The sequence below is a fragment of the Paramormyrops kingsleyae genome, chromosome 6 (assembly GCF_048594095.1).
Source record: "Paramormyrops kingsleyae isolate MSU_618 chromosome 6, PKINGS_0.4, whole genome shotgun sequence".
NCBI lineage: Eukaryota > Metazoa > Chordata > Actinopteri > Osteoglossiformes > Mormyridae > Paramormyrops > Paramormyrops kingsleyae.
This window is the reverse complement of record NC_132802.1, coordinates 31,210,205-31,233,673: the sequence shown is the minus strand read 5'-3', so window position 1 is coordinate 31,233,673 and position 23,469 is coordinate 31,210,205. Positions and strand designations below refer to the sequence as shown.

Sequence of the window (23,469 nt, the reverse complement as noted above, 5' to 3'; positions counted from 1 at the left end):
AAGATAAAACACTTATAAATGTAAATACTTTGATCATCTATCATTCATACCCTCTTTACCAGTATAAGGTTGCAGGGCATTTTTTTTTTTTGCATGTAAATTTCTTAATCATGTTTAAGCTGATATACATCTTGTTCCAATGCATTGTCTTCATTATACTTTTATCTGCATTATATTTAAACTGATATTGAAGAACAAATTATTGTTATTAGTTTTTGAATTATTTACTTCCTTGAATGAGTACTCAAGTCTTTATCTCTGCATTGGTAAGGCTGTGCTTTGCATATCGTAATAATCTTCATGCAGTATATGTGTCAGTATTTTTCATATATTAAAAAATAAATAATGTATAGATTTAAAAATATTTTTTTATTATTGGAGATCCATCCATCCATGCATACACTCATATATACTGTAAGTAAAATAAAAAGTACACTCAGTAAACTTTTGGTACAGTTTCCTATAGAAACCTTATGTGTTTATCATCCATGCTAGAACCATTTTTAAAGGTTCATCAGTCGTGGGAAGTATTTCTGAATGCCTGATTTAATGAAGTGATAAATAAAAATCAGCCGGTTAATGGATGTTTAAGGGTACTGAAAAACTATATGCCAAGATATACTCTCATTCAGTATTGTGTTATGACCTGCAGCGGATTTTGTTGTTGAAAATGAGATCTTCGTGGACATTCTTGCAGGCAAGATAAATGTCAGAGTTGTTTTCCTTCAGGTCCTGGAGGTAGATTGATGGTATATAGCCCTCAAATTTTCACAAACGCACATAACATTATATTACTAATATGCAGATAAAAAACATGTATTTCATATTAATATAAACTTCAGCACAAAACATTCTTTATGCGTCATATACCCAAATCACATGTCCTTATAAGGAATTAACTGAAGTGTATTTATATACTGTATGCAAATACTTGACTCATCTTCAAAAGGATTAAGAAATAAAAAAAACAGTAATAATAAAACATAATATACTGTACAGTAATGCCTTATTTATACAATATCTAGTTCTGAAATTTGGTTTAAACCATTTTAGAACGCAGTTCCTTATAAAGGCACGATGAGCAAGATGTCTATCATGTTGGTTGGTGCACACTGATGTCAGCTTTCTGTGTGAGCTTAAGTCATTGTGGCTTCTGCGCTGGAAACATGAGGGTCACCTTACTACTCCTGTCTGCATGGATGATATGTGGTGAGAATTTACTAGTTATTCAAAATGTTTTGCATTGCATTTTTATGGGGAACGGGGCCTATATATGTTTAAGAAGCATTTAATATTGGTTTAAATAATAAAGTTGTACTCATGTATGCAAATATGAATATCTACACAAAATTGAAATAAAATATAATATAATTTTAAAAGATTCATTTTAGATTTATAAATGTATAATTTAAAAAGTGACTAAATGTTCTTTTAGCAGAACCTTTGTCTAAAACGGTTCAGACTCATCCTAAATTTAATAATAATTACTTTCACATTCAGCAACTTTTATTACTCTAATTGTATTCTTAATAATTAATTAATTTGGATATAAATGTCTAAATGTATATGAGCTTTTTGGACCTGTGCAAATCACGCATTCATTTTATGACCATTTGCGTTATCAACAATAATATCAGCATAGCTGAATAAAATCATTTTATCAATAACCTCTTGCTTGAAGTAAATTAATTTGCTATTGATCCTTTATTTAGGTGACCCTGAGCAGGGCAAGCAGTTTCAGAAAACAGATGGACAAAAGAAGTTATAATTTCATTTAGCTCATATTGACTGAATTAGTAACTTTTTTGGATTTCATTTTGCATTGATCATATACTGCACACATGCTTATGGCACATTCACTTCCATATTATTACATAAATAAAATAATCAATCGAGTATTGGTGACATTTTATGCAGAAATCAAATGCAAAAGATGCAAGCATACACTTTTAATTACAAAATTAATTACAAAGAATACGGCATTCAGAAGGGATGTCACGAATGCATTTGAATGATAACTTCTCATTTAACACGATCAACAGTATTCTAACCTAATAGAGTACTGAGTAATTAAACGAGTAATCATTAGTTACACAATTGTTTGTGTGCCACGCAGTTTACATTAAAGTATGAAACTATTAATTTAGATTATTTAATAATGAAAAGCTTCCTCTAAAATATTTTCAGTCATGGATAACAACATTTTAGCTTTTTGTGACTGTTCTTCTCTGTTGGATAAGTGGTTAGCAAGGATGGGTTGTGCATGGATGGACGTGAAAGTCAGTAATACGCCAGTAACAGGACAGACAGGCTTGTTGTCCATAACTGTCATTGCCCATAGTTTCAAGACTATTTCCCCTTCCTTGCAAGAGGTTCAGATAAAAAATATACAGCTATACTACTTGCAATATTGTTGATAAAATGTAGCATACAATGAACACGGGACAAATGGAGGCAAAATGTACAGGTATTACTTAAGGCTATTCATATGTAGGCCAATGTATTTATACAGGGATGTAGATAACTGGTAGACAAGTACGCATTCACCTTTAAAAGCGATACAGTATCTGTGGCAATCGACTGTTATAACAGCGCAAATGACAGTACTATGGAAAAGTCTTAGATGATACTCAAATCTTCATGTTGGTATTAAATTGCGATATTAAATCTGTTAAAGTGTTTTCAAAAGTCATTTTAAAACGTCTCCTAAGATCATGCCAGCATTTGCAGCAACTGTCGAATAAGTGTCCATGTATTTTTTGACTTGACTGCGACCTCTCCTTGTTTGGCTAAGGAATACATCATTGAGTAATTTAACTAATTAAGTTAATTCGATAATTTTAATTAAGCTAGTGGTGAAATTGGGTTGGTATGACTGAGGTACCCCTATTTTAAGAAGCGGGTTCCATCCAGGTATCCAACTAAGTTTTTGTAGAACAGAAGAAATTCTTCTTTATTTGTTATTGTATTACTGTTAATTTACATATGTTCCAATGTTAATTTTTAATTTTTTTTCAGAGCAAATCCACACTACCCAGTATATATAGTATATGGCTCTCTTATATAAATTCTAATCTCCAGGTAGCACCATAGTCAGTTCATCATCATAAATTTTTTTTCCCTTCACTTTTTTTTTTAACTCCACCACCTTAAAGTTTGAACTTACAAAATATTCTAATATTCTGAAAGCTTATTTGTGGTTGTAATGACTGATGAGTCTGGGTCAGACTCTAACTGAGTTATACTTATCTTCATAGCCACATCAGAAACTCATCAATGATAAGAGCGAGGTACATTTCAGCAGAAAATGTGGTCAGCCATTTTTCTGCTAAACGTTGCTTTGACACTATCGCAAAAAAAGTGGGTCTGCCAAATCCTACAGAAAACCACTTATTTCAACATTTGATTCTCATAATAATATATATAATGGAAAACTATGTACATGCCCTAAACATAAATTCCGACTAACACTGCCACCCTTATTAAAGATGAAAATGTAACCTTTTTTTGTTAGTTAACGTATGTTACCACCATTTATTTGCTTATTTCTTGCATCAAAATTCTTGCATAATAGTGTTACCTAACATGATGGATAGACTACATACTGTAACACTATGTCAAAATCCAATGACCAGTTATGATTGATAAAAAAAAACTTACATCGAATACAACCCTACATCGAATTATATTAATACTTGATCCTGAATTTAAGTAATCTTCGGAATATAGAACATTTTTCATTGTTCTTTCTTACAGAAAGCCAAAGAGTTCGTCTGCAGGGGAGTGAAAAGCCCTGTACTGGTCGTGTAGAGGTGTTCTACAATGGGAGCTGGGGCGTTGTCTGTAGCCAGAAGTGGACGAAGGCCAATGAGAAAGTGGTCTGCAACATGTTAAGATGCGGGAGCCCCCAGAATTATACCAAGGGACGCAGCTATTCTGACCTACCTAATAAGATGTGGATGAATAACGTCGAGTGCTTTGGAAACGAAACAAATCTGTGGAACTGCGTGTTCCCTGGCTGGGGCATCAGTGCATGCAGCCATACGTCTGATCACGTCAACGTTGAATGCTCAGGTTCAAAAGTACTACCTAATTAACATTTTGAGTACTTATATAAAACATGTTAGCAACATGTAATGCATTCTGTGGATAAGCTGAAAGCTGATATACAGACCCCGGTATCCTTAGACTCATCTCCGTCTCCGTCCCAGTTAGCATGTTTCTCAGACAAACAAATGACTTTTTTTATTACAGTATACGGAAGTTTTGTACACTTCTTTATTTATTCGATAGCTAGTTCTGTCTCTATGTGTTTCAAGTGCAAGTTTACTGGTGCCCCATCCAGGGTGTACCCCAACTTTGATACATTCATCTATTGGGATGTTTGTTTGTTTATTTATTTATTTATTTATTTCACCCTAGAAAATATAGTGCTGAACTTAACAAACAAATGTGCCGGAGCCGTTCAGATCACAAATTCAAATGGAACTAGGCCTGTGTGCCATGATCGCACCTGGGGTAAGACTGTCAGCGGCTTTTCATTTCATAAGCTTATCAATAAACCTCCTCCAGAGAGACATTTCTTTAATGTAAAACCTTTACCTACTACTGCACACACTATTCATGCATTGCTTTACTGCATTTTTATTGTGAAATTCACTATCTGAAGAGCGGCACTCATTCTCCGCTATGTGTTTCCTTTGGTTTAGATAAAAATGCAGCCAACGTCGTGTGTCGTCAGCTGGACTGTGGGGAGGCTGACCGTATCCCAAACGCCGGAATCTTTTCGCCCGAAGGGCTCACTACCATGATCTCTGTGAAGTGCACCGGCAGCGAGAAGCACCTCTGGAAATGTGAGAAAACGATCAAAGAAAATTGCTCAGATGCCGCAGGAGTCATTTGTTCAAGTAAGCCTCCTGCTTTCTCCTCTGGCTGTCAGAGTCATGCTGCAGTGCCTGGCTACCAGCACACTTATAACTGCAGGGGTGATAATTAATACTGTTGTAATAATAACAGTAATAATAGCAACGATAACAATAATAATATTAACAACAGCAACAACAATAATAATATTAACAACAACAACAACAATTATTATTATTATTATTATTAGTAGTAGTAGTAGTAGTAGTAGTAGTGCTAGTAGTGCTAGTAGTAGTGCTAGTAGTAGTAGTAGTAGTAGTATAACATGCATCAAAAAATCTACATTGGCATGAAATGAGTGAGAATTTAAACAGGCACCTCAGACTAGATCTGAGTTTCCTTGCATTTTTGTAAAATCTTTGGGAGGGACAATAGTTCAGTGAATTAAGTAAACTTAAAATCAGTCACCATATTGTAATTAAATATGTGAGATATCATTTATACTACATTCATACCATCCTTTTTAAATATCATAATTTTCCTGCAAAATATATAAAAGAGACTAAAAAGGACAAATCATCAAAATCTTTAAAAGTACAAATATTAATAGTAAATATTTAATAGTTATTTTGATATTAGTTCAAATACTAGAACTCGTGGCCATAGGTAGAAATTAGTGGGAGAACATTTTAAAACAAATTTGAGGAATCACTTCTTTACACAGCGTGTAGTTAGAGTATGGAATAGTCTTCCAGTTAGTGTAGCGGAAGCTAAAACCCCGGGTTCCTTTAAATCAGAGCTAGATAAGATTTTACCAACTCTGAGCTATTAGTTAAGTTCTCCCCAAACGAGCTTGATGGGCCGAATGGCCCCCTCTCGTTTGTAAATGTATTATGTTCTTATTAGAAACCTTGTGAAAAGCTGATGGAACTAATTTGTACAAAATGGAGAACTGTGATTTTGAAGCAACTTGAATTCCTCCTCTCTTATTTCACTGGTTTGCTCATGCATTTTAAATTGGAAAAAACATTTTTCTTTTAACAGATTATATACATCTGCGTCTGAGCCACGGGGAAAACCTCTGTGCAGGCAAGTTGGAGGGGAGAGTGGGCAAGACATGGAAACCAGTATGTAACACCAGCTATCCTCTGGTCGATCCTGACACTATATGCAAAACTTTGCATTGTGGTACCTCGAGCCCTCAGCAACACTTATCCTGTAATACTTCTCAAGACATCAGTCTCACCTGTTCTGGTAAAGCAAAGGTTTTACTCTTCTTAATATCACTTCCATTTGAAAGTGTTAACACTTAAAATAGATATTTGATTTAGAATAGTAAGTTGATATTGCATGTGTTCATGGTCTAATGAAATGAGTCAATGAACAGCAGGTTCTCTATATTACAAACTGGCAGCGATATCCAGTGTGCAAACACCTTTTTTTTTGTGGCAGACAATGTTACACTGGTGCTCTTGGTAGAAGAAAAGGAGAGTCGCTGTTTTGGGGCTGTGCATTTCAAGAGAAATGAGAAGCATGAGGCAGTGTGTGCTGGTTCGTGGGACACTAAAGACGCCAGAGTGGTCTGCAGGGAGCTGAAGTGCGGAGAAGCTTTGTCTTTTAGCCAAATCACGACTGAGGGAGATGGTCAGGTCGACCATATGGATTGTGATGGTTCAGAATCCTCCCTTCTGCACTGCGTAGCCAAACATAAACCAGTCGCTAAGTGCAAGAAAGCTACTGTTATTTGTGAAGGTCAGCATTATCATTTAATAAATGTAATGCATTGTTATATGGTCTCATGCTCATGACCGGTCCTTCATGTGTGTTAAGAGAACGTGATGGGTGATAGTTAGGCTGTTTTATAAAGGTATATGCTGTGTTTTGTGTGCACAGAGAGTTTAGAGCTGCGTCTTACTCATGGCATCGACCAGTGTTCTGGCATCGTGGAGGTGTTCTATGGTGGCACCTGGATGAGTGTGAGTGAACACGGCTGGGCAAAGCAACACTCAGATCTGGTTTGCAAAAATCAAGAGTGTGGTCTCAGCTATAACCACAGTGGCAAGTTATATATGGAGGGAGAGGCACCGGTTTCGATTATGGTGCAGAGTCCTGCTAAGACCACAATTGGACAGCATTTAAAGGAATTAACTATAACTGCGAAACACAATATCAAAGTAACATGTGAAGGTAAGCAGGACGTGTTTTCCATGGACAGTCCCTGTAGGCATCCCATGATCTTACCATCCTAATAGTGATGAGTATTAAGTTCCAGATGACGGGTGAACATAACACAAATTCAACCAAAAATGTACTACTCATTCTGTTCAATGAAGCTATTTTGTGTATTTTTCCCATATAAGAAACATCTTCTGAATTATTTTATTGGCAGGCAAATATTTAATTTTTGGCTTATTTCCTTGTAGTTAAATTGCATGTAAAATTCATGAATTTTCAAAGTCAAAAAGAGGAATCATAATGAAAAGAAAACAGAAAAGTATAACAGGTTTCTGTCAAAGCTTAGGACTTTGGCATATGCACCTTTTTTATTTTGCAATAAATTCAGAAATATGGTTATATACAACCTAACTTGTGATTTGCCTATTTTTTAAACTAAGCATATTTTAACAAGACCTTATTTGAAGCACTACATCCTCACACAGGGCCCTCCGCCAACGGCAAAGCCATTTCTCTGTCACTTACTACACACAGATCCTGCCTAATTCTTTTTGTTCATTCCCTGCTTGTTAGAGTACAGAACTCTTCACCTTCAGGGTCAGGTGCCCTGCACTGGTCAAGTGGGCGTCGAATACAGGGGCACCAACTATTGGCTCGCAGCATCTAAGGAGACTTGGACCAATCAGTCGGCCACCGTGGTGTGTCGAGAAAGGCAATGTGGGTACGCCGTTTCCTTTGAAAGCAGACTATCTGAAGAGGCAGATCAGACATGGTGGAAGTACCTGTATAACTGCTCATCAAAGAAGACATCCCTCTTTGACTGTGAAAAAGTAGAACGTGCCAACCAAAGTGCAGTGGCTTACGTGACCTGTTCAGGTAAAGTGTTTGGGCCTAATAATCTGCTGTTTCTTTATAATTTTACTTTTAACACATCGCAGTCAGAATTCTAATGCACCTACTGTCTTTGCAGGCAGTGTTTCTGTTCATCTGGAAAACACTTGCTGGGGGCAGGTGGAGATATGCAAAAATGGGATCTGTGGCGCGGTCTGCGCTAGCTCATGGACAGAGGATCTCTCTGAGATGCTGTGTGAGAACCTGGGCTGTGGAAAAGCTTTTCCGGCGATGGACCAGCACAAACTGAATAATTCAGTCCTATATAACAGTATCTACTGCCCAGCGCCAACTAAAAACATAACGCAGTGCAATATTAAGCTCCAGGATAATTCTTCTTGCAAGAAGGCCGCCAGAGTGTTCTGCTCAGGTAGCATCATGTTTGCTATTTTTTATTTAGGTTAATTATTCCTTAAAAGCAGGTTTCAAGTTGTAATGGGATGCGTGTGGATGGCATCCCCACTGTGGGGAAAAAATAACGAAAACTCACCATCCCCCTAAATTGGTGTCTGTAATGTAACGTATGTAAAGGTAAATCTACCTGTTTTGGTTGATACCTAACTCCTCGCTCACCAAATTTTATCATGCCCCTCCACAAAGATTGGATCCTCACATCCCCCTGAAACTGCTTGAAAGCTACTTGCTCTCCACATTCTGTTGATTACAGGCTTCACAAACACTTTATTTTCAAGCTTTAAACACCTTTAAGCCATTTTAGTCCAAAGAGACTCACAGTAGCAGGGAAGGATGAAATGTGTGGCTCAGGCTCTTGTCATTGTTAATGCAGAAGCTGCGCGTGAATATGAACACATACTTATGTGCATGCGTCATGTATTCAACAGCTGCAAACAAAGAACATGTTAATTAGTCTTGTGGGTCTTTTTCAGCAAGTTTAAAAGCTAAACTGAGGGATTCGGTGTATCACTGTTCTGGCACCGCTGAGCTCTTCCACTTGGGACAGTGGAGTCCCATCTGCTCAGACACACTAAAAGGAAACCTTCCTGATTTGATCTGTGAACGAGCAGGCTGTGGAAAAATGAAGAGTGTCAACCCCATTAACTCATCTGTGGTAGGACTGAAGGAAGTTGAATGTAATGCCTCCATAAAACACTGTAAAATAGGAAATGGGAAGAATCAGTGCAATCAAGTCAACCTAAACTGCTCGGGTACGTATGTCCTCCATGTGCTGCTCATTATCAGCCGACTCACGGTCAGTGTTCCTGGGGACAATCACCATGTGTTTTTCATGTGCATGTGTTTTCATGTGTTTTTCATGTGCAATACAAGCATTATGACCGTGTCCAAAAGTGAATACTGCTTCAAGACATTCAGCTTTTCCTTTTACCCTGCTAACATCAATTTGTAGTTCAGTAATTCAGTAATACTTTAATACTTTACAGTTTTTTTTGCAAATGCTGCTGTGTTTTCTAAGAACTTTTCCAAGACATGGCCGTGGTGTGTTTATTTTAAATGTTACATAAAAATATATACATTACCACTGAGTATCTGTAATGTGACATTTTTATGTTTATTTTATTTATTTTTTTTAAATAACTTTTATTAATGATATGTTTGTGTTTTTCAAAAGTCAGGCCTGACTTACTCATAATTCAGGTAAAGGGTAGCACAGGCCATTATCATGAAAGTACATTATATGAACAAAAGTATTGGGACACCTGGCCATTACTCCCACAGGTACATTTATGACACCCCCATTCTACTCCCATTCAGCTCACAAAGCTGGAAGCATAAACTTGTCCAAAATGTCTTGGTATGCATACCAAGACATTTTGGACAATTCTATGCTTCCAACTTTGTGGGAACAGGTTGGGGAAGAACCTTTGCTGTTCAAGCATGACTGTGCCCCAGTGCACAAAGCAAGGTCCATAAAGACATGGTTGTGTGAATTGACTGGCCCGCACAGAGCCCTGACCGCAACCCCACTGAAGACCTGGGATGAACTAGAATGGAGATTGTGAACAAGGTCTTCATGTCCAACATCAGTGCCTGACTTCACAAATGCTCTTCGGGGTGAATGGACACACAGACACACTCCAAAATCCTGTGGAAAGCCTCCCCAGAAGAGAGGCAGCTAAAATAGCTGCAAATGGGGGACCAACTCCATCCTGATACCTGTAGGTTTAGAATGGGATGTCAAAAAGGTTCCTGTGGGTGTAATGGCCAAGTGTTGGGATACTTTTGACGGTATACTGTATAATGATTGGCTGAGATTCAATTACTGCTGCCTTTCCCAGGGACACATCCTGTTGAGCAGGAATTGAGTTTTTTTTTCTCCCCGTGTTCCGCTGTCCTGCTCCCAGGCTGGGCCCGCGTGCTGCTGATTGGCGGCAGTGGTCCATGTGAGGGCAGGGTGTTCATGGTGAGTGGGGAGAGTCTCCAACCTGTGAGTGTGGAGGGCTGGAATGAAAATGAGAGCCAGGTGCTGTGTAGAAACCTGCAATGTGGGACATACGCCCAGCAACGGGGCCTGCAGAGTACTCTGGAAAAGTGGTGGCCAGAGACATACAAATGTACCGGGAAGGAGGATAAAATCTGGGATTGCAAAACAAGCAGCAGGTCAATCATAACTGAGCAGCAGCTCTTCATCAGTTGCTCAGGTAAAACAGAAGCTAAGGGGAGCCCTCTTAAAGTCACAGTGACTGCTACCGCTGACCAGCTTTTAATGGCAAAGTGCTTCATTTCTACTTCACAGATAACCGAACTGTGGAGATATCTGATGGCGGCAGTTGCCTTGGCACGGTACAGATGAACCATAATGGCGCAATGCAGAACATTTGTGGCGATGGGTGGAACTTGGCAAAGTCCAGATTGGTTTGCCAGGAGCTGTTGTGTGGCGATGCTGTCTACAACCTCACTCCATTCTCAGTTAAACATCAGGCCTACCATTTCCACTGCATCGGTGAAGAGTCGAACCTCGGGCAGTGTAAATCAGAGCTGGGCAATTGTCATAGTACTGTCTCTGTGATTTGCACAGGTATGTGACCCAATATATATATATATAAAAAACTATTTGCACTATTTTTAATGTATGAAAACAGATATATTTCTCAGAATTAAATGTTGTGATAGGGAGGGGTACAGATATAATTGCTTAAATGATTGTGCATTTGGGATAAAGTAAAACTATTTATTCAGAACAGTATCCATTACCATTTTGTTTATAGGTGAAAAGATACTATGAAGATATAGATGTAGAAAGAGAATAATTCGTTTTTTACATTTTCTCATTCCAGATAGCATCACATTTCGGCTGTCTAAGAATTGTGGAGGGCTGTTTGAAATCTGCTACGGAAACAGCTGTGAACGCGTTTGCCCCCTTAGCAGTTCTGCGCTAAAGGAGAGACAAATAATATGTTCAGAGCTGGCGTGCGGAGATGTCGGGAACAAATCGGAGAGCCTCCAAGTTCCCTTATCCCCTGTTCCTCTCAATCTGAACAATTCTCTGCAGTGCAAAGGCCCTGAAAACTTCATGAAGTACTGTGTACAAAGAAAAGACTGTAGCTCAGACATATCTGCTGAGATCTACTGCGAAAGTGAGGCTAAATATTAGTTCAACACGTATGCGTTGGTAATGCTATGCTATGCTAACCCGTGTTCCTCTCAAGATTCAGTAACCGCTCACCTAATCAGGGTTTGTGTGGGATATTGCACTCACAACGAGATATGTGCTGGGTGAGAGACAAGTCACAGGACACTCACACACGCAGGGGCGGATTAACGCACAGGCTAGATATGGCTTAAGCCTAGGGGCCCCACGTGTGCCAGCCTGCAAGGGGGCCCCCATTGGCACGGAGGGGGGCGGGGTTGGGGGGCCCACAGACTACTGTAGCCTAGGGGCCTCTGTGCACCTTAATCCGCCCCTGCACACACATATCTGCTTACTAAGGGCGACATCATCAGAATTGCTATCTTTGGACTACGGGAGAAAAACCCATTCACATTCAAGGAGAGCTCAGACGTAGCGCCACTGGGCCGAATTTGAAGCCTGTACCCTGGAGGTGTGAGAGAGCAAAGCCTCCTGCTGTTCCTCTGCCGTACCCTAAGCTGCTGCACTGCAAAGCCTCCTGCTGTTCCTCTGCCGTACCCTACACTGCTGCACTGCAAAGCCACCTGCTGTTCCTCTGCCGTACCCTACTGTAAGCTGCTGCACTGCAAAGCCTCCTGCTGTTCCTCTGCCGTACCCTACGCTGCTGCACTGCAAAGCCACCTGCTGTTCCTCTGCCGTACCCTACGCTGCTGCACTGCAAAGCCACCTGCTGTTCCTCTGCCGTACCCTACGCTGCTGCACTGCAAAGCCACCTGCTGTTCCTCTGCCGTACCCTACGCTGCTGCACTGCAAAGCCACCTGTTGTTCCTCTGCCGTACTCTACGCTGCTGCACTACTTTCTACGATTGAAACACCTACACCTAAAGTGTCTCGTGAAGCAGCTGCTATTTTTGTTTCTGAGAGCACATTCACGTGGACTGTGTGGGAAGATAATGCAGGGATGCTCATGTCTCATGTGTTACTCAGTTTATGTGCAGCAGTGGAGGATGATGTTACACCACTGTATGGGCATCATCAATTAAACTAGACAAGTGTTCCCCACCCTGGTTAACCTGGTCTTTGGGGACCCACAGACAGTCCAAAATGTGGACTGTGGCTGGGAGCTGGAAGGGAGGGAGGGAGCAAAAACAGGTATCATCTGGGAGGGAGCAAAAACAGGTACCATCTGGGAGGGAGAAAAACATGGACCATCTGGGAGGGAGCAAAAACAGGGACCATCTGGGAGGGAGGAAAAACATGGACCATCTGGGAGGGAGGAAAAACATGGACCATCTGGCGGTCACTGAAGACCGAGTTAAGAAACACTGAACTAGCCCCTTTAATTGTATAATTGATGCTACCCTTAAGCTTTTAAAAAACATTTTTCACCTCTGAAAAACTATTAAGAGAGAGTTGTGGATGTGGTTCATATGTGTGTTGTTAAGTTGAAGCTCATCCCGATTAATGTGTTTGGTTTCAGAGTATATAGATGATCCACGCCGCGGCTCAGCTGGTCTGATCGTGGGAGTAATCCTGGGGGCCTCGCTTGTTATCATAGTAGCTGCCTTCATGTTCCGGCAGGCAAGGCGCAAAAGAGCCAGAAAATGTAAGTGAAGGAAGGGGCTAAATTTGATGGGATTTGGAAAGGAGTACGAAAGGGTAACCCTCAATAAATACAATATAACTCATGTTACAGGAAGTGCTTTGGAACTTCCTGTCTTATGGTTGAACCATAGTTCCACAGTACAGTACAGAGTACGACATGTGAGGAATATATCTGTGATGTAATTATCATTTAAACTTAGTTCAGACAAAGCTGAAGACTAACAACAGAGGGCGCTCTTCCTGTTTTTTTTGTTTGTTTTTTTTTTACTATTTTAGGGAATATTTAACTCATAAGCAAATAAAAAGTTTCTACAGCTTCTTTAGCATTGTTTCAGTTTTATGAAAATACCATACTATGACACATGATTGTTATACATGGACTTTGGGGGGGATTACGATATTTTACCATTGTTCAGTTAAAATCCTGGATGTGTCATTCTGCCCTACAAAGGCAAAACATAGTAACTATGTTGACACTGAAACTTCAAATTGAATAAAAGGGCTTCAGCGTGTCCACCTGTATGTGTAGTGGGTAAGTAAATTACTGTGTTTTCTTCAAAACCAAGCATAGTTGAACTGAGACGTTTTATGACAATCAAAAACAGAGCATTAGACACCTGATGTTGATCAGAACTCAACAGTTGTGCTGTTTTGACTTCAGTATTCTTAACCTCAAAACTATGGCACATATAGGTCAGGGGGCTATACTAAAAGGTCACCATGCACAATGTGTTCTACAGCGAGACGTACAGAACAACATTCGTCTGTTTTTGAGAGTGGTGATTACGAGAATGTTGAATCTGATGACAAAGAAATGATGAGCATGACTATGCATGAAGGAGGTTAGTATGACGACCGAGGCTTGCCCCTCTCGCACGGGGTAAGACGAAAGTTGCGCTTATACATTAAAGTCCTTTACAAAAATGCATGATCAACTCCTGTAATCGAGAAAAAACTACTGTTTCTCGTATCACTGTAACTTTTATTCTGTGTTGCATGCCGATAACTGTCTGTTATACTGTTCATCAATGATTGTTTATGTGACAATATTTACCTGTTTGTTGTAGAAGGAGAAGCTGTAGTGTGTGAAATAGAGGCTGCTCCCTTGGAGGACTATGACAATGTGGCACCTCTTGAGTGTGAGGACGAGACAGCTGTACTTCAAAGGTCACTGCCTTCTCAAGAGCACAGCAGTGAGGGGCAACCAGGGGAGCAAGAATGACAGAGATTATCCTCAACACATCAAATACCAGCCAGAAGTGGTCAGTTAGCTGGGTTTAGATATGTATGTTCTGAAACTATGGCTATCTAAGGTTACCTTCTTTTTTGTTCTATTCTGCTAAACTGCTTGTTTTCTTATTTTGATAACCACTTATACGGAACATGTTACTTTTCTCTTCTTAATCTAATACCCTGCGCTTTGTTTTTTTAGCTTTCGATATACAGTGGTACCTCAGAACTCGAACTTAATCCGTTCAGAACTCTGGATCGGTTCCTAAAAAGTTTGAGTTCTGATCGAATTTTCCCCATAAGAAATAATGGAAAACCAATTAAATTACACCAAAATATGTTTTTTTTTTTTTTTAGCATTTAAACACAAAATGAACCGGATAAAACAAGAAGAGTATATACTGTACTAAACACATCTAAGCACATTTATCAAAACAGTAATTTTTAAAGTAAGAAAAAAAATCTATCCAAACAATGTGTCCTGTCCCGATCGTCCGAGCGCTCCTTCCGTGTGCCACGCCCCCTCGTTAACCCCGTGTGGAATCCCCGTGAGATCAGCTGTTTCTGGCTGTTGTCATTAGTCCTCTGTATTTAGTCCACGTTTCAGTTTGTTTCCCCAATCCGGTCATTGTATTTTCCGTCTGCGTTTTGCCTGCCTTACCTGTAATTAAACCCCGTATTCCCCGATACCCTGACGTCTGTGCCTTTGTCTCCGTTCCCTCCCGGTGGGTACGATAATATTATTATAATTAAATGTATTAATGGTTTATTATTAATTATATTAAAATTATTAATAAGAAATCTTTATTTTAAAATGTATTTTATTATATAATAATTACTGTTACTGTCTATCATTGTCTAAATGTATTTTTACTGTCTAAATATATGTATTCAGCTAGTGTAAACATGCACGATGCTATCACAGCGAATGTGAGGCTAGGACTGAAGCGTTACCCTTTGTTTCCGCTGAGAGACGTGCGGCGTGACTCATTTCCCCTCACGTACAAATTATCTTAGGTGGACGTTCACGGTTTGACTTCTGAGATTCAGATCGCGTTCTAGGTAATTTTTTTTGACCTGGTTGGTTCGACTTTTAAGAAATTCGAGTTATAATGAGTTTGAGAACTGAGGTACCACTGTTCATATGTGCATATATAAAGGAAGACAATGAAAAAGAGATGCCATCTTAAATCTTTTTATATGAAACTTTTGAAAATGTGCTTGAGGCTATTTTTTGACAAAACTAATAAAAAATGCAGTCTTAGTGATACGTATCTATAGTTTTCCTTACATAAAAGTAAATATTTATTAGAAGCGGAAATACGTAATAGAAGTAAACATATTTTATGTATATAATCATTTTATCATGTAAACTATAAATATTTAAATAAAGAAAACCTAGGGAAGACACCCTACCTTAAGCAGATAATAGACCTGTAGGGTATAATAATGCATTAGAGCCTGAATTTGCAAAATTTTGAATGACTTAAAAGGTCATGGATTATAGTCAAGCTACTCAAGCAGAGTACTGTCCAGCATGTTGCTGTGACTTGGGGATTGATGTAGCATTTGGTTAGTTTGAGACAAACACACATTCTTAGCTGGGAATTTCCTTTGGTGTTGTGCATCAAACTGTATGTTACATGTGGTTCTATAGTTTGATATACAGCACAAAGGGCAATTTTCTACAATATCACATACACCCAATCTGATTAGATAATTGTAATGATTAGGTAATTGCGCTAATGTAATTCTTTTATTAAGTAATCCGTTGCAAAGACATTTGAGCTTAGTATTTAACTGATAAATATTCTTTTTTGGTTACTTTTAGTTTCAAGGCATTGTGATTCTTAAAAAGTGCTTAAAGTAAAAATGGATTTCCACTGCACACCATGTTCCACATCTGAGCTTCATGGGATTTGATTTCATAATTGCTCATGATTTTCATAATAAAACTCATGATACGTTTCAGAAGGATCTCAAAATGTGGCAGAAGTAACATCTTACGTCAACGGCAAATCCAAAGAAACAAACCCTTTATGGTCTTCACATAGGGTGTTTTGGCAGGAGTGGTCCTGCGGAGTAAAGCCTTGTGGTCACAGGATACGCCCGTGGGGGCTAATCTGTCACTCGTATGTCCAGGACAATACAAACATAACATCCCAGCAACCTCACGTTTGTTCTGGAAAATGATGCAGGCTTAAAATGTCTCAAGGGGCAGATAGGGAAAGAGCCACATGCACATGCCAAAGCCCGAGCGACGGGGCAACTTGTCCACTTCTGCTGTGCCTCCTGTTCCCAGAAGAGCATCGTGTGGCTTACATAGCAACACCCTTTACTCATTGCATTGGCTTTTATGGCCATGGCTCACTGCAGCAGCTGGTAGCAGATGGAGCAACAGTCAGCGAGTGGGACTTTCTGCCAAAATACTGCAGGTTGAAATCCCAAAGGGGGTCACACTGCTTTTTATTCATTTAAAATTTTTTTTAAAGTCTTCACTTTCACTTGTCACTTTCATAATGAATAAACGATTTCAACATACATGAATGCCAGTAATCAGCAGATATAAATAGTGTTGCTGGTTAACCTTCTGGGGTCTGGGGGTAGGAAACACACTTTCACTGACTGGGCCATGATCACACATTTCGTTAAATATCATAAACTTAATTCATGGCAAATAAATTATTTCTTATATATTTGTTTTGGCATTACACTCATCTTAATTTTAATGTATATTGTAAATATGTTAGATTTATGTTAAGTTTGTAATTTGTCATCAAAGTATAGAAATTGCAAAATGCAGTTTGTCACACTTGCAGAAACATTATAAAAGTACAAAGTATGCAATGGTACCAGGTTGTTTTGATCCCAGATATCTGATCACCAAAGTCTTGGCTACATGAAGATGACTGAATGGTGTAGATGCAACATTCAGTTGGATAAATAAGAAAAACCGAACTCATGTCACTATTTCTGGCCTCCTGCCATTGAATATGTAGGAGCTCTTATGTGTATGAATGAGCCATTCACACCTGGCCACATCCCCCCCCCCCCCTTTTATGGCGCTGACGATGATATATCTGGATCACGCTTCACCATTGCGTTGTTCATCAAATTACCATGCGAATGCCCCTGATGCAGGTAAAACAAGGTAAGGTGACACGGTTTATTTTTTGCAGATTTAACCTAATTTTCAAAACGTTAATACTTCTGACAATGGACGTTTTGGAAAGAAGACAGATTACGGATTTAGTCAGCGTTTTTTTCACGATTCTACATAAAGATTTCAGCGAGATATAAACTGAAACAGGCGCGAAAAATATGCTGCATCGTCGATGATGCACTCAACCCCAGGGGGTTAAAAAAAAAGTTAATTTAGAGTGGCAGGGCCTGGGAGCGACGGGGCATGGGAGCGACGGGGCCTGGAAACAGCAGGGCCTGGGAGCGACGGGGCATGGGAGCGACGGGGCCTGGGAGCGACGGGGCCTGGAAACAGCAGGGCCTGGGAGCAGCAGGGTCTGAGAGCGGCAAAGCCTGAGAAAGGTGGCTGCAGCTGTAAACTTCACTTTCTTGCTATTAAACTTTTTAACATTAAAATAGAAAACAAAAAAATTAAAGAGACTGCTCTCATTTTTCTCCCCCCAAAAATGTAAAGTCATCTACAAAAAAGGAATTTGTAAACAGTGTGTAGGTTTTGGATTGAAGTTAGAGACCTCAGATATGTCATCCCATACCTGACATTCTGTCGTATTGCCTCTTAGGAACGGGGGGGGGGGGGGCTTTACGCAAGCTTCCATTACTCTCTTACATCACCACAAACCTTTGAGGTACTGTAATGTGGAACTCTTGGCTCAGTGAAGGTTTCCATTGTGTGAATTTTCCAACGCAATCAGTTGATCACATCTGTCGAAGTTCCTGCCAACTACCCCACATATGAGTACTGACTTTTTCATTGGGGTGGATGTCAGCATATATGGCATCTGTCTGTCTGAATGCACAATGGGACCTAGAAGGGTGATGTAATGTAAAAAGGCAACAAATGACATAATCAGTTAATGTTCTCGCCTTGACTCAGGACAGCTGGCAAATAGCAGGACACCAACCTTTGTGGTTATACTGCTCCTGTCCTTTAAGCTCATTTACTCAATCAGACCATCTAATTTCTATACCATCTCTCTAATTCATGTCCTTTATGGCCATTTCATTTTAACATCTTGGGGTTCTCAAAAATCAATCCATCTACTTTATATACCTGCATGTCATATCAATGCATGGTCACCAAGATGGGGCGCCAAGCCAGTTATTAATAATAGGATCATTTAAAGTAAAATGAGAACATTGCAGTTTGGCATCCTTTGTACTTATATATTTTTAACTGTACTTTGACAGATCCTTTATTGGACAGTGCTGAAGGAACAGAGACTGGGAGCGGGCAGGAACGTGGTCGTGCAGGCAGGGTCAAAAACTACGAGATCGGGCAGGCCAGGGTCAGGATCCGGGTCCGTAGTCGGGGTCGCAGGCAAAGGGGTTGAGAGCCGGGAGGTCCGCCCGAAGACAGACAAGGCACATGGGGTATTCACGAGGAGGAAGAGTGAGGGGAGGAAGGGCAGGAGGGAGGTCGAGACGGGTCGCAGGGAGAGTCGGGCAGGGCAAGCAGGGTGGAACGGAGCTATACGAAAGACAGGGAAAGTCACGCTCAGTATGTATCTTTTCATCTACAATACCTCGCACCGGGCTGTGGTGTCTTCGGGCTTATATCCAACATGGAGTCCCGGTATTGGTTCAACGGCGGGGCGTGACACTTGTATTATAAACATATAGCATAAAACCAGAAATTACACAACAATAACCTTCTAGGGACTCCAAGTTGAAAACAGCATGCAAACATATTTGAAGTTCTTTTTTGATTACATTTTCTGTGGAATAATGTGTTTGTACTTTAAACAAGGCAGTGAAAGCCAAACCTATCGAGTGAGGCCAGTTATAGGTTTCCAGATGAAAATAAGAAATCCTTATACCAATATTTTCCAGCCTGGTCCTTGGGGGCCCCCCCATCTCTCCCCCAGACTGTCCACGTTTTTGCTCCTGGGACCTGGGAGGGAGCAAAAATGTGCACTGTCTAGGGGTCCCCAAAGACCGGGTTGGGAAATATTGCCTTAGACCAACTAGTTACAAGGGTGGGGGAATTTAGAACTTGCAATGATAGATCCTGAAAGACAAGAAGACACCGACTGTGCCTGAACAGTAAGTACAGAACATCTCATTGTCAGTATAGCAGTTTCTTGTGTATAGACTGGCAACGCGCTACACATAGACAGTGGGTGTGGGGTTAGATATATGCAGCTACAAGCCATTTAAATAATGGTCATGTTAGCCCTTTGCCATTTCTTATAATCTTGTTAATAAGTTGGTTCCTATGTGGCACTATCATGTTGGATCTTATAGCTGATGTGAAAAAGAGGGTTGAGATGGGGCAATGTGATTCGTTCTCTCAGAAACGATTAAATATTATTCTTCTAACAAGAGAAGCAACAGATGGCCCTATATCATCTATGATGATATAGATGTCGATAGCTATAACAGATGTTGTTGGGGGGGGGGTTAAACTGCTGTTAAACAAGGTTGGTTAAGGCCCCCATTTAGTCCCCGGCTTCAGCCTGAGTAAGCCTGTTCAATAAAGTACCTCTGGTATCAGACTATGTTTATGAAAAAAATATATACAGTTTTATAAAATAAAGCTGATGGCCCCCAGTACATAGTGGAGGTACTCAATTCTCCAAAATTAAATGGTGTGTCATGGCTGGAGGAGCAAATGACCTGAGGTCAGGCGTTGTGAAGAAACAGAAAGAGGGTTTATTGAATTTAAAGAACATAAGCTGGAAATAAACAAGATCAAAACAGGAGGAGTGGAGCTAGGAAGGGCACAGGCAACACATGGGTTTGACGTCAATAACCGCACTGGGGCTAACAAGACAAACAGGTACTTAAATCAAGGACAAATGAGGGGTAACATCAGGATCAGGCGTGCAAGTATGTTCAGACAGTTCAGACAGTATGGGCAGGAACAGCAGTGCGGTGAGAGAACTGCTGGACAGGTTGGTGCCAAGAAGACTGATTAACAGGAGCAAGATGGTGCCAAGGGGCCAGCGGGGTTGGAAGGCGCAGAGGGAACTGTTGGGCAGGACCAGGATGGCACAGATTATGAGCCCTAAAATAAGCCAATACAAGCAATCTGAACATATCTAACCTACTGGTACGTTTTCATGAAGGCCAGTCTAAAACAGAGATTTGGCAGTGAAGAAAAGCACATCTGAGATGTTTAATTTCATGCAGCATGTTCTTTCATCAGAGACAGAGTAAAATCCAGGTGAACATAGGTTCACGTTTCAGAGAAAAATAATTTCCTCCTGGCTTGGTTCGGCATCTTTTCTATGAGGACTTGCAGTGGATCATACTATTCAAAGTTTTACATAATTTACTCAGTATGATACTGGTGTTGATGCAGTTATCTGTTAAGTTAAAGGTGGTTTGATCAAGGACAGCCTGGTGACTGAATGCCTCTTATCTCCAGGGCTGGGGGTCCATTTGCTGTCTCCACACTGCATGTGTGGGGGTGGAGGGGGCATTTGCATGTTCACTCTATGTCGTGTGACATTCCTTCTACATTTATGCTAATGGGCATCTCTAAATTGCACACAATGAGTGTGTCTATGCCCCATGACAAATTGGGATCCAGCTGAGGATTTACACCTGCCTTATACTGCTTGGGAGAGACTCCAGGGCCCCTTATGACCCTTACCAGACTAAACAGTTGGAAGATGGTTGGGTGGATAGTTGGTTTGAGCCTCCCCCATTGTCCACTTTGCCATTAAGGACACCACTGTTGCTTCAGGGAATTCCTTCCAAGTCGTACCAGTTTTGATTGCATGTTCTGTAGCACTTTTATAAAACTGGTAACTTTGATCTTGATTCTTCTGACATTGTCACCACAGATGGCTTTTCATTTCTAAAGCTCTTTCAAACCCTAAGAATGTGCACTGGCTATAAATTGGCAGGTAAAACATCAGATGGATCCTCATAATTAAGAGGTATTTTAGTAACCATTTAAATAAAGGAAACCTGGATCATTAAAAGCATCTTGCAGAAATATTGAATAATTCCCTATTCCTAGTAATTCAGAGGCTGGTTGGAATGCTGGGCCCCATGATCTGTACATAATATTTACCAGAACCATGTATGAAAATGCCTGCTTATTTGCTGAGCTGAAATATCAGCCAAATAAATGACACGGATTAAATAACCACTCAGGGGCTCGCTGTCACGCCCCGCTCCGTCCGCTCCCGATGTGTGCCACGCCCACCTCGTTACCTCGTGTGATTCCCTGATTGTCTCTTACCTGTGATTCGTTACCCTTAGCCTGTGTCTTGTATTTAGTCCGTGTCTAAGTCAGTGTACCCCAGATCTGTCATTGTATTGTCCGTACCTGTCAGTCTGCGTGGAATAAACCCCGTTACCTTGACTTCCTGGCTGCTTTCGCCTGTTTCCCTGCTCGCCTTAAGCCCGAACGTGACAGAATGACAGATCTCCCAGACAACACGACGCGGGAGACCGAGCACCACCGGCTCGGTCTCCTGCAAGACTTCGTGTTTTGGCGCTCCCAACCAACAGTACTGGAGGATCCTGTAGCCCTGGAGCTGGCCACCCGGGGCGCGGACCTCCTCGCGGAAGAGCGCCCGCCAGGACAGCAGTACCCGCTCGAGCGGGCACGCAAGCTCCTACGCCGTCTCAGCAAGCGCCTCGCACGGCTGAGAGGCGAACGCGTCGCCCGGAGCCAGGACGAAGCGTTCGCGGTGGCTCCGCTTTCGCCTGCCAGCGGCAAGAAGCGGCGGAACAGAGTGCAGCAGGAGGAGGCTCCGTCGCTCTTCCTGGGGGCTTGCACTCTGCTCCCCGCCTGGGAGTTAGCTAGGGAGCATGATGGCTCACCGCTGCCCTGGGATGACTTCGCCGCTACCCGCCTGCTCGGCGTCCCTGGTGAGCTGCCGCCACCGCGGGAGGCATATCCGTACCGGCCGGAACGCCTGCACGGAAAAGGGATCAGCCCGGTGAGAGACGCGATTCCCCGGGTCTCTAGAGCCGGTCTGCCCGCGGCTGCGCTGCCGGCTGCAGCTGCCGCCGCTCTGCCCGCGGCACCGCCTGTCCTGCCTGTCCTGCCTGACCCGCCTGTCCCATCTGACCCGCCTGTCCTGCCTGCGTTGCCTGCAGTCCCGGTGGCTGGCCGCGTGGAGGCTGCGCCCGCCGAGGCGCCCCCTGCTGGCCGCGTGCTGGTGGCGCCCGCCGAGGCGCCCCCTGCTGGCCGCGTGCTGGTGGCGCCCGCCGAGGCGCCCCCTGCTGGCCGCGGGGTGGCGACGCCCTCCAAGACGCCCCCTGCTGACCACGGGACGGCGGCGCCCGTCCTGCCGGCACTGGAACTGCCTGTCTCGCCTGTCCTGCCGGCACCTGAACTGCCTGTCTCACCTGTCCTGCCGGCACCTGAACTGCCTGTCTCGCCTGTCCTGCCGGCACCTGAACTGCCCGTCTTGCCTGTCCTGCCGGCGCCTGAACTGCCCGTCTTGCCTGTCCTGCCGGCGCCTAAACTGCCTGAGGTGGCCGCGGTTGCGCTCCCTGCTGGCCACGTGATGGCGGCGCCCGCCGAGGCGCCCCCTGCTGGCCGCGTGCTGGTGGCGCCCGCCGAGGCGCCTGCAGTGGCCCCTGCTCTGCCTGCAGCGCCCCCTGCTGGTCGCGTGCTGGCGGCGCCCGCTGAGGCGCCCCCTGCTGACCTTACGCCCGCTGAGGCACTTCCTGCTGGTCGCGTGATGGCGGCGCCCGCCGAGGCGCCCCCTGCTGGCCGCGTGATGGCGGCGCCCGCCGAGGCGCCCCCTGCTGGCCGCACGATGGAGGCACCCGTCCTGCCGGCACCGGAACTGCCCGTCTCGCCTGTCCTGTCCGGCCAGCCCTGCTCGCCGGTTCTGCCCGTCTCGCCTGTCCAGCCGGCCCAGCCCTGCTCGCCTGTCCAGCCGGCCCAGTCCTGCTCGCCTGTCCAGCCGGCCCAGTCCTGCTCGCCTGTCCTGCCGGCGCCTAAACTGCCTGAGGTGGCCGCGGTTGCGCCCCCTGCTGGCCAC

General features: G+C 42.5%; 1 protein-coding gene across 1 annotated transcript; it reads left to right on the top strand.

The window, feature by feature from the left end:
• The first annotated feature begins 1,167 nt into the window (after positions 1-1,167).
• LOC111851618 (scavenger receptor cysteine-rich type 1 protein M130) lies at positions 1,168-15,031 on the top strand. Its single transcript, XM_023826680.2, has 16 exons — positions 1,168-1,209; positions 3,757-4,074; positions 4,423-4,518; positions 4,710-4,907; positions 5,908-6,117; positions 6,316-6,615; positions 6,757-7,050; positions 7,612-7,914; positions 8,009-8,299; positions 8,817-9,095; positions 10,251-10,547; positions 10,643-10,924; positions 11,184-11,483; positions 12,957-13,082; positions 13,822-13,923; positions 14,149-15,031. Exons 1-16 carry the CDS (start codon positions 1,200-1,202, stop codon positions 14,301-14,303), a joined length of 3,561 nt encoding a protein of 1,186 aa, XP_023682448.2. The 5' UTR covers positions 1,168-1,199; the 3' UTR covers positions 14,304-15,031.
• The last annotated feature ends 8,438 nt before the right edge of the window (positions 15,032-23,469 follow it).

Bases quoted from the DNA above. Each gene is read 5' to 3' on its own strand.
- LOC111851618 (XM_023826680.2), top strand. The intron at 10,548-10,642 runs GTAAAACAGAAG...TCTACTTCACAG, and splicing joins GCTCTTCATCAGTTGCTCAG to ATAACCGAACTGTGGAGATA. The intron at 10,925-11,183 runs GTATGTGACCCA...TTCTCATTCCAG, and splicing joins TGTCTCTGTGATTTGCACAG to ATAGCATCACATTTCGGCTG.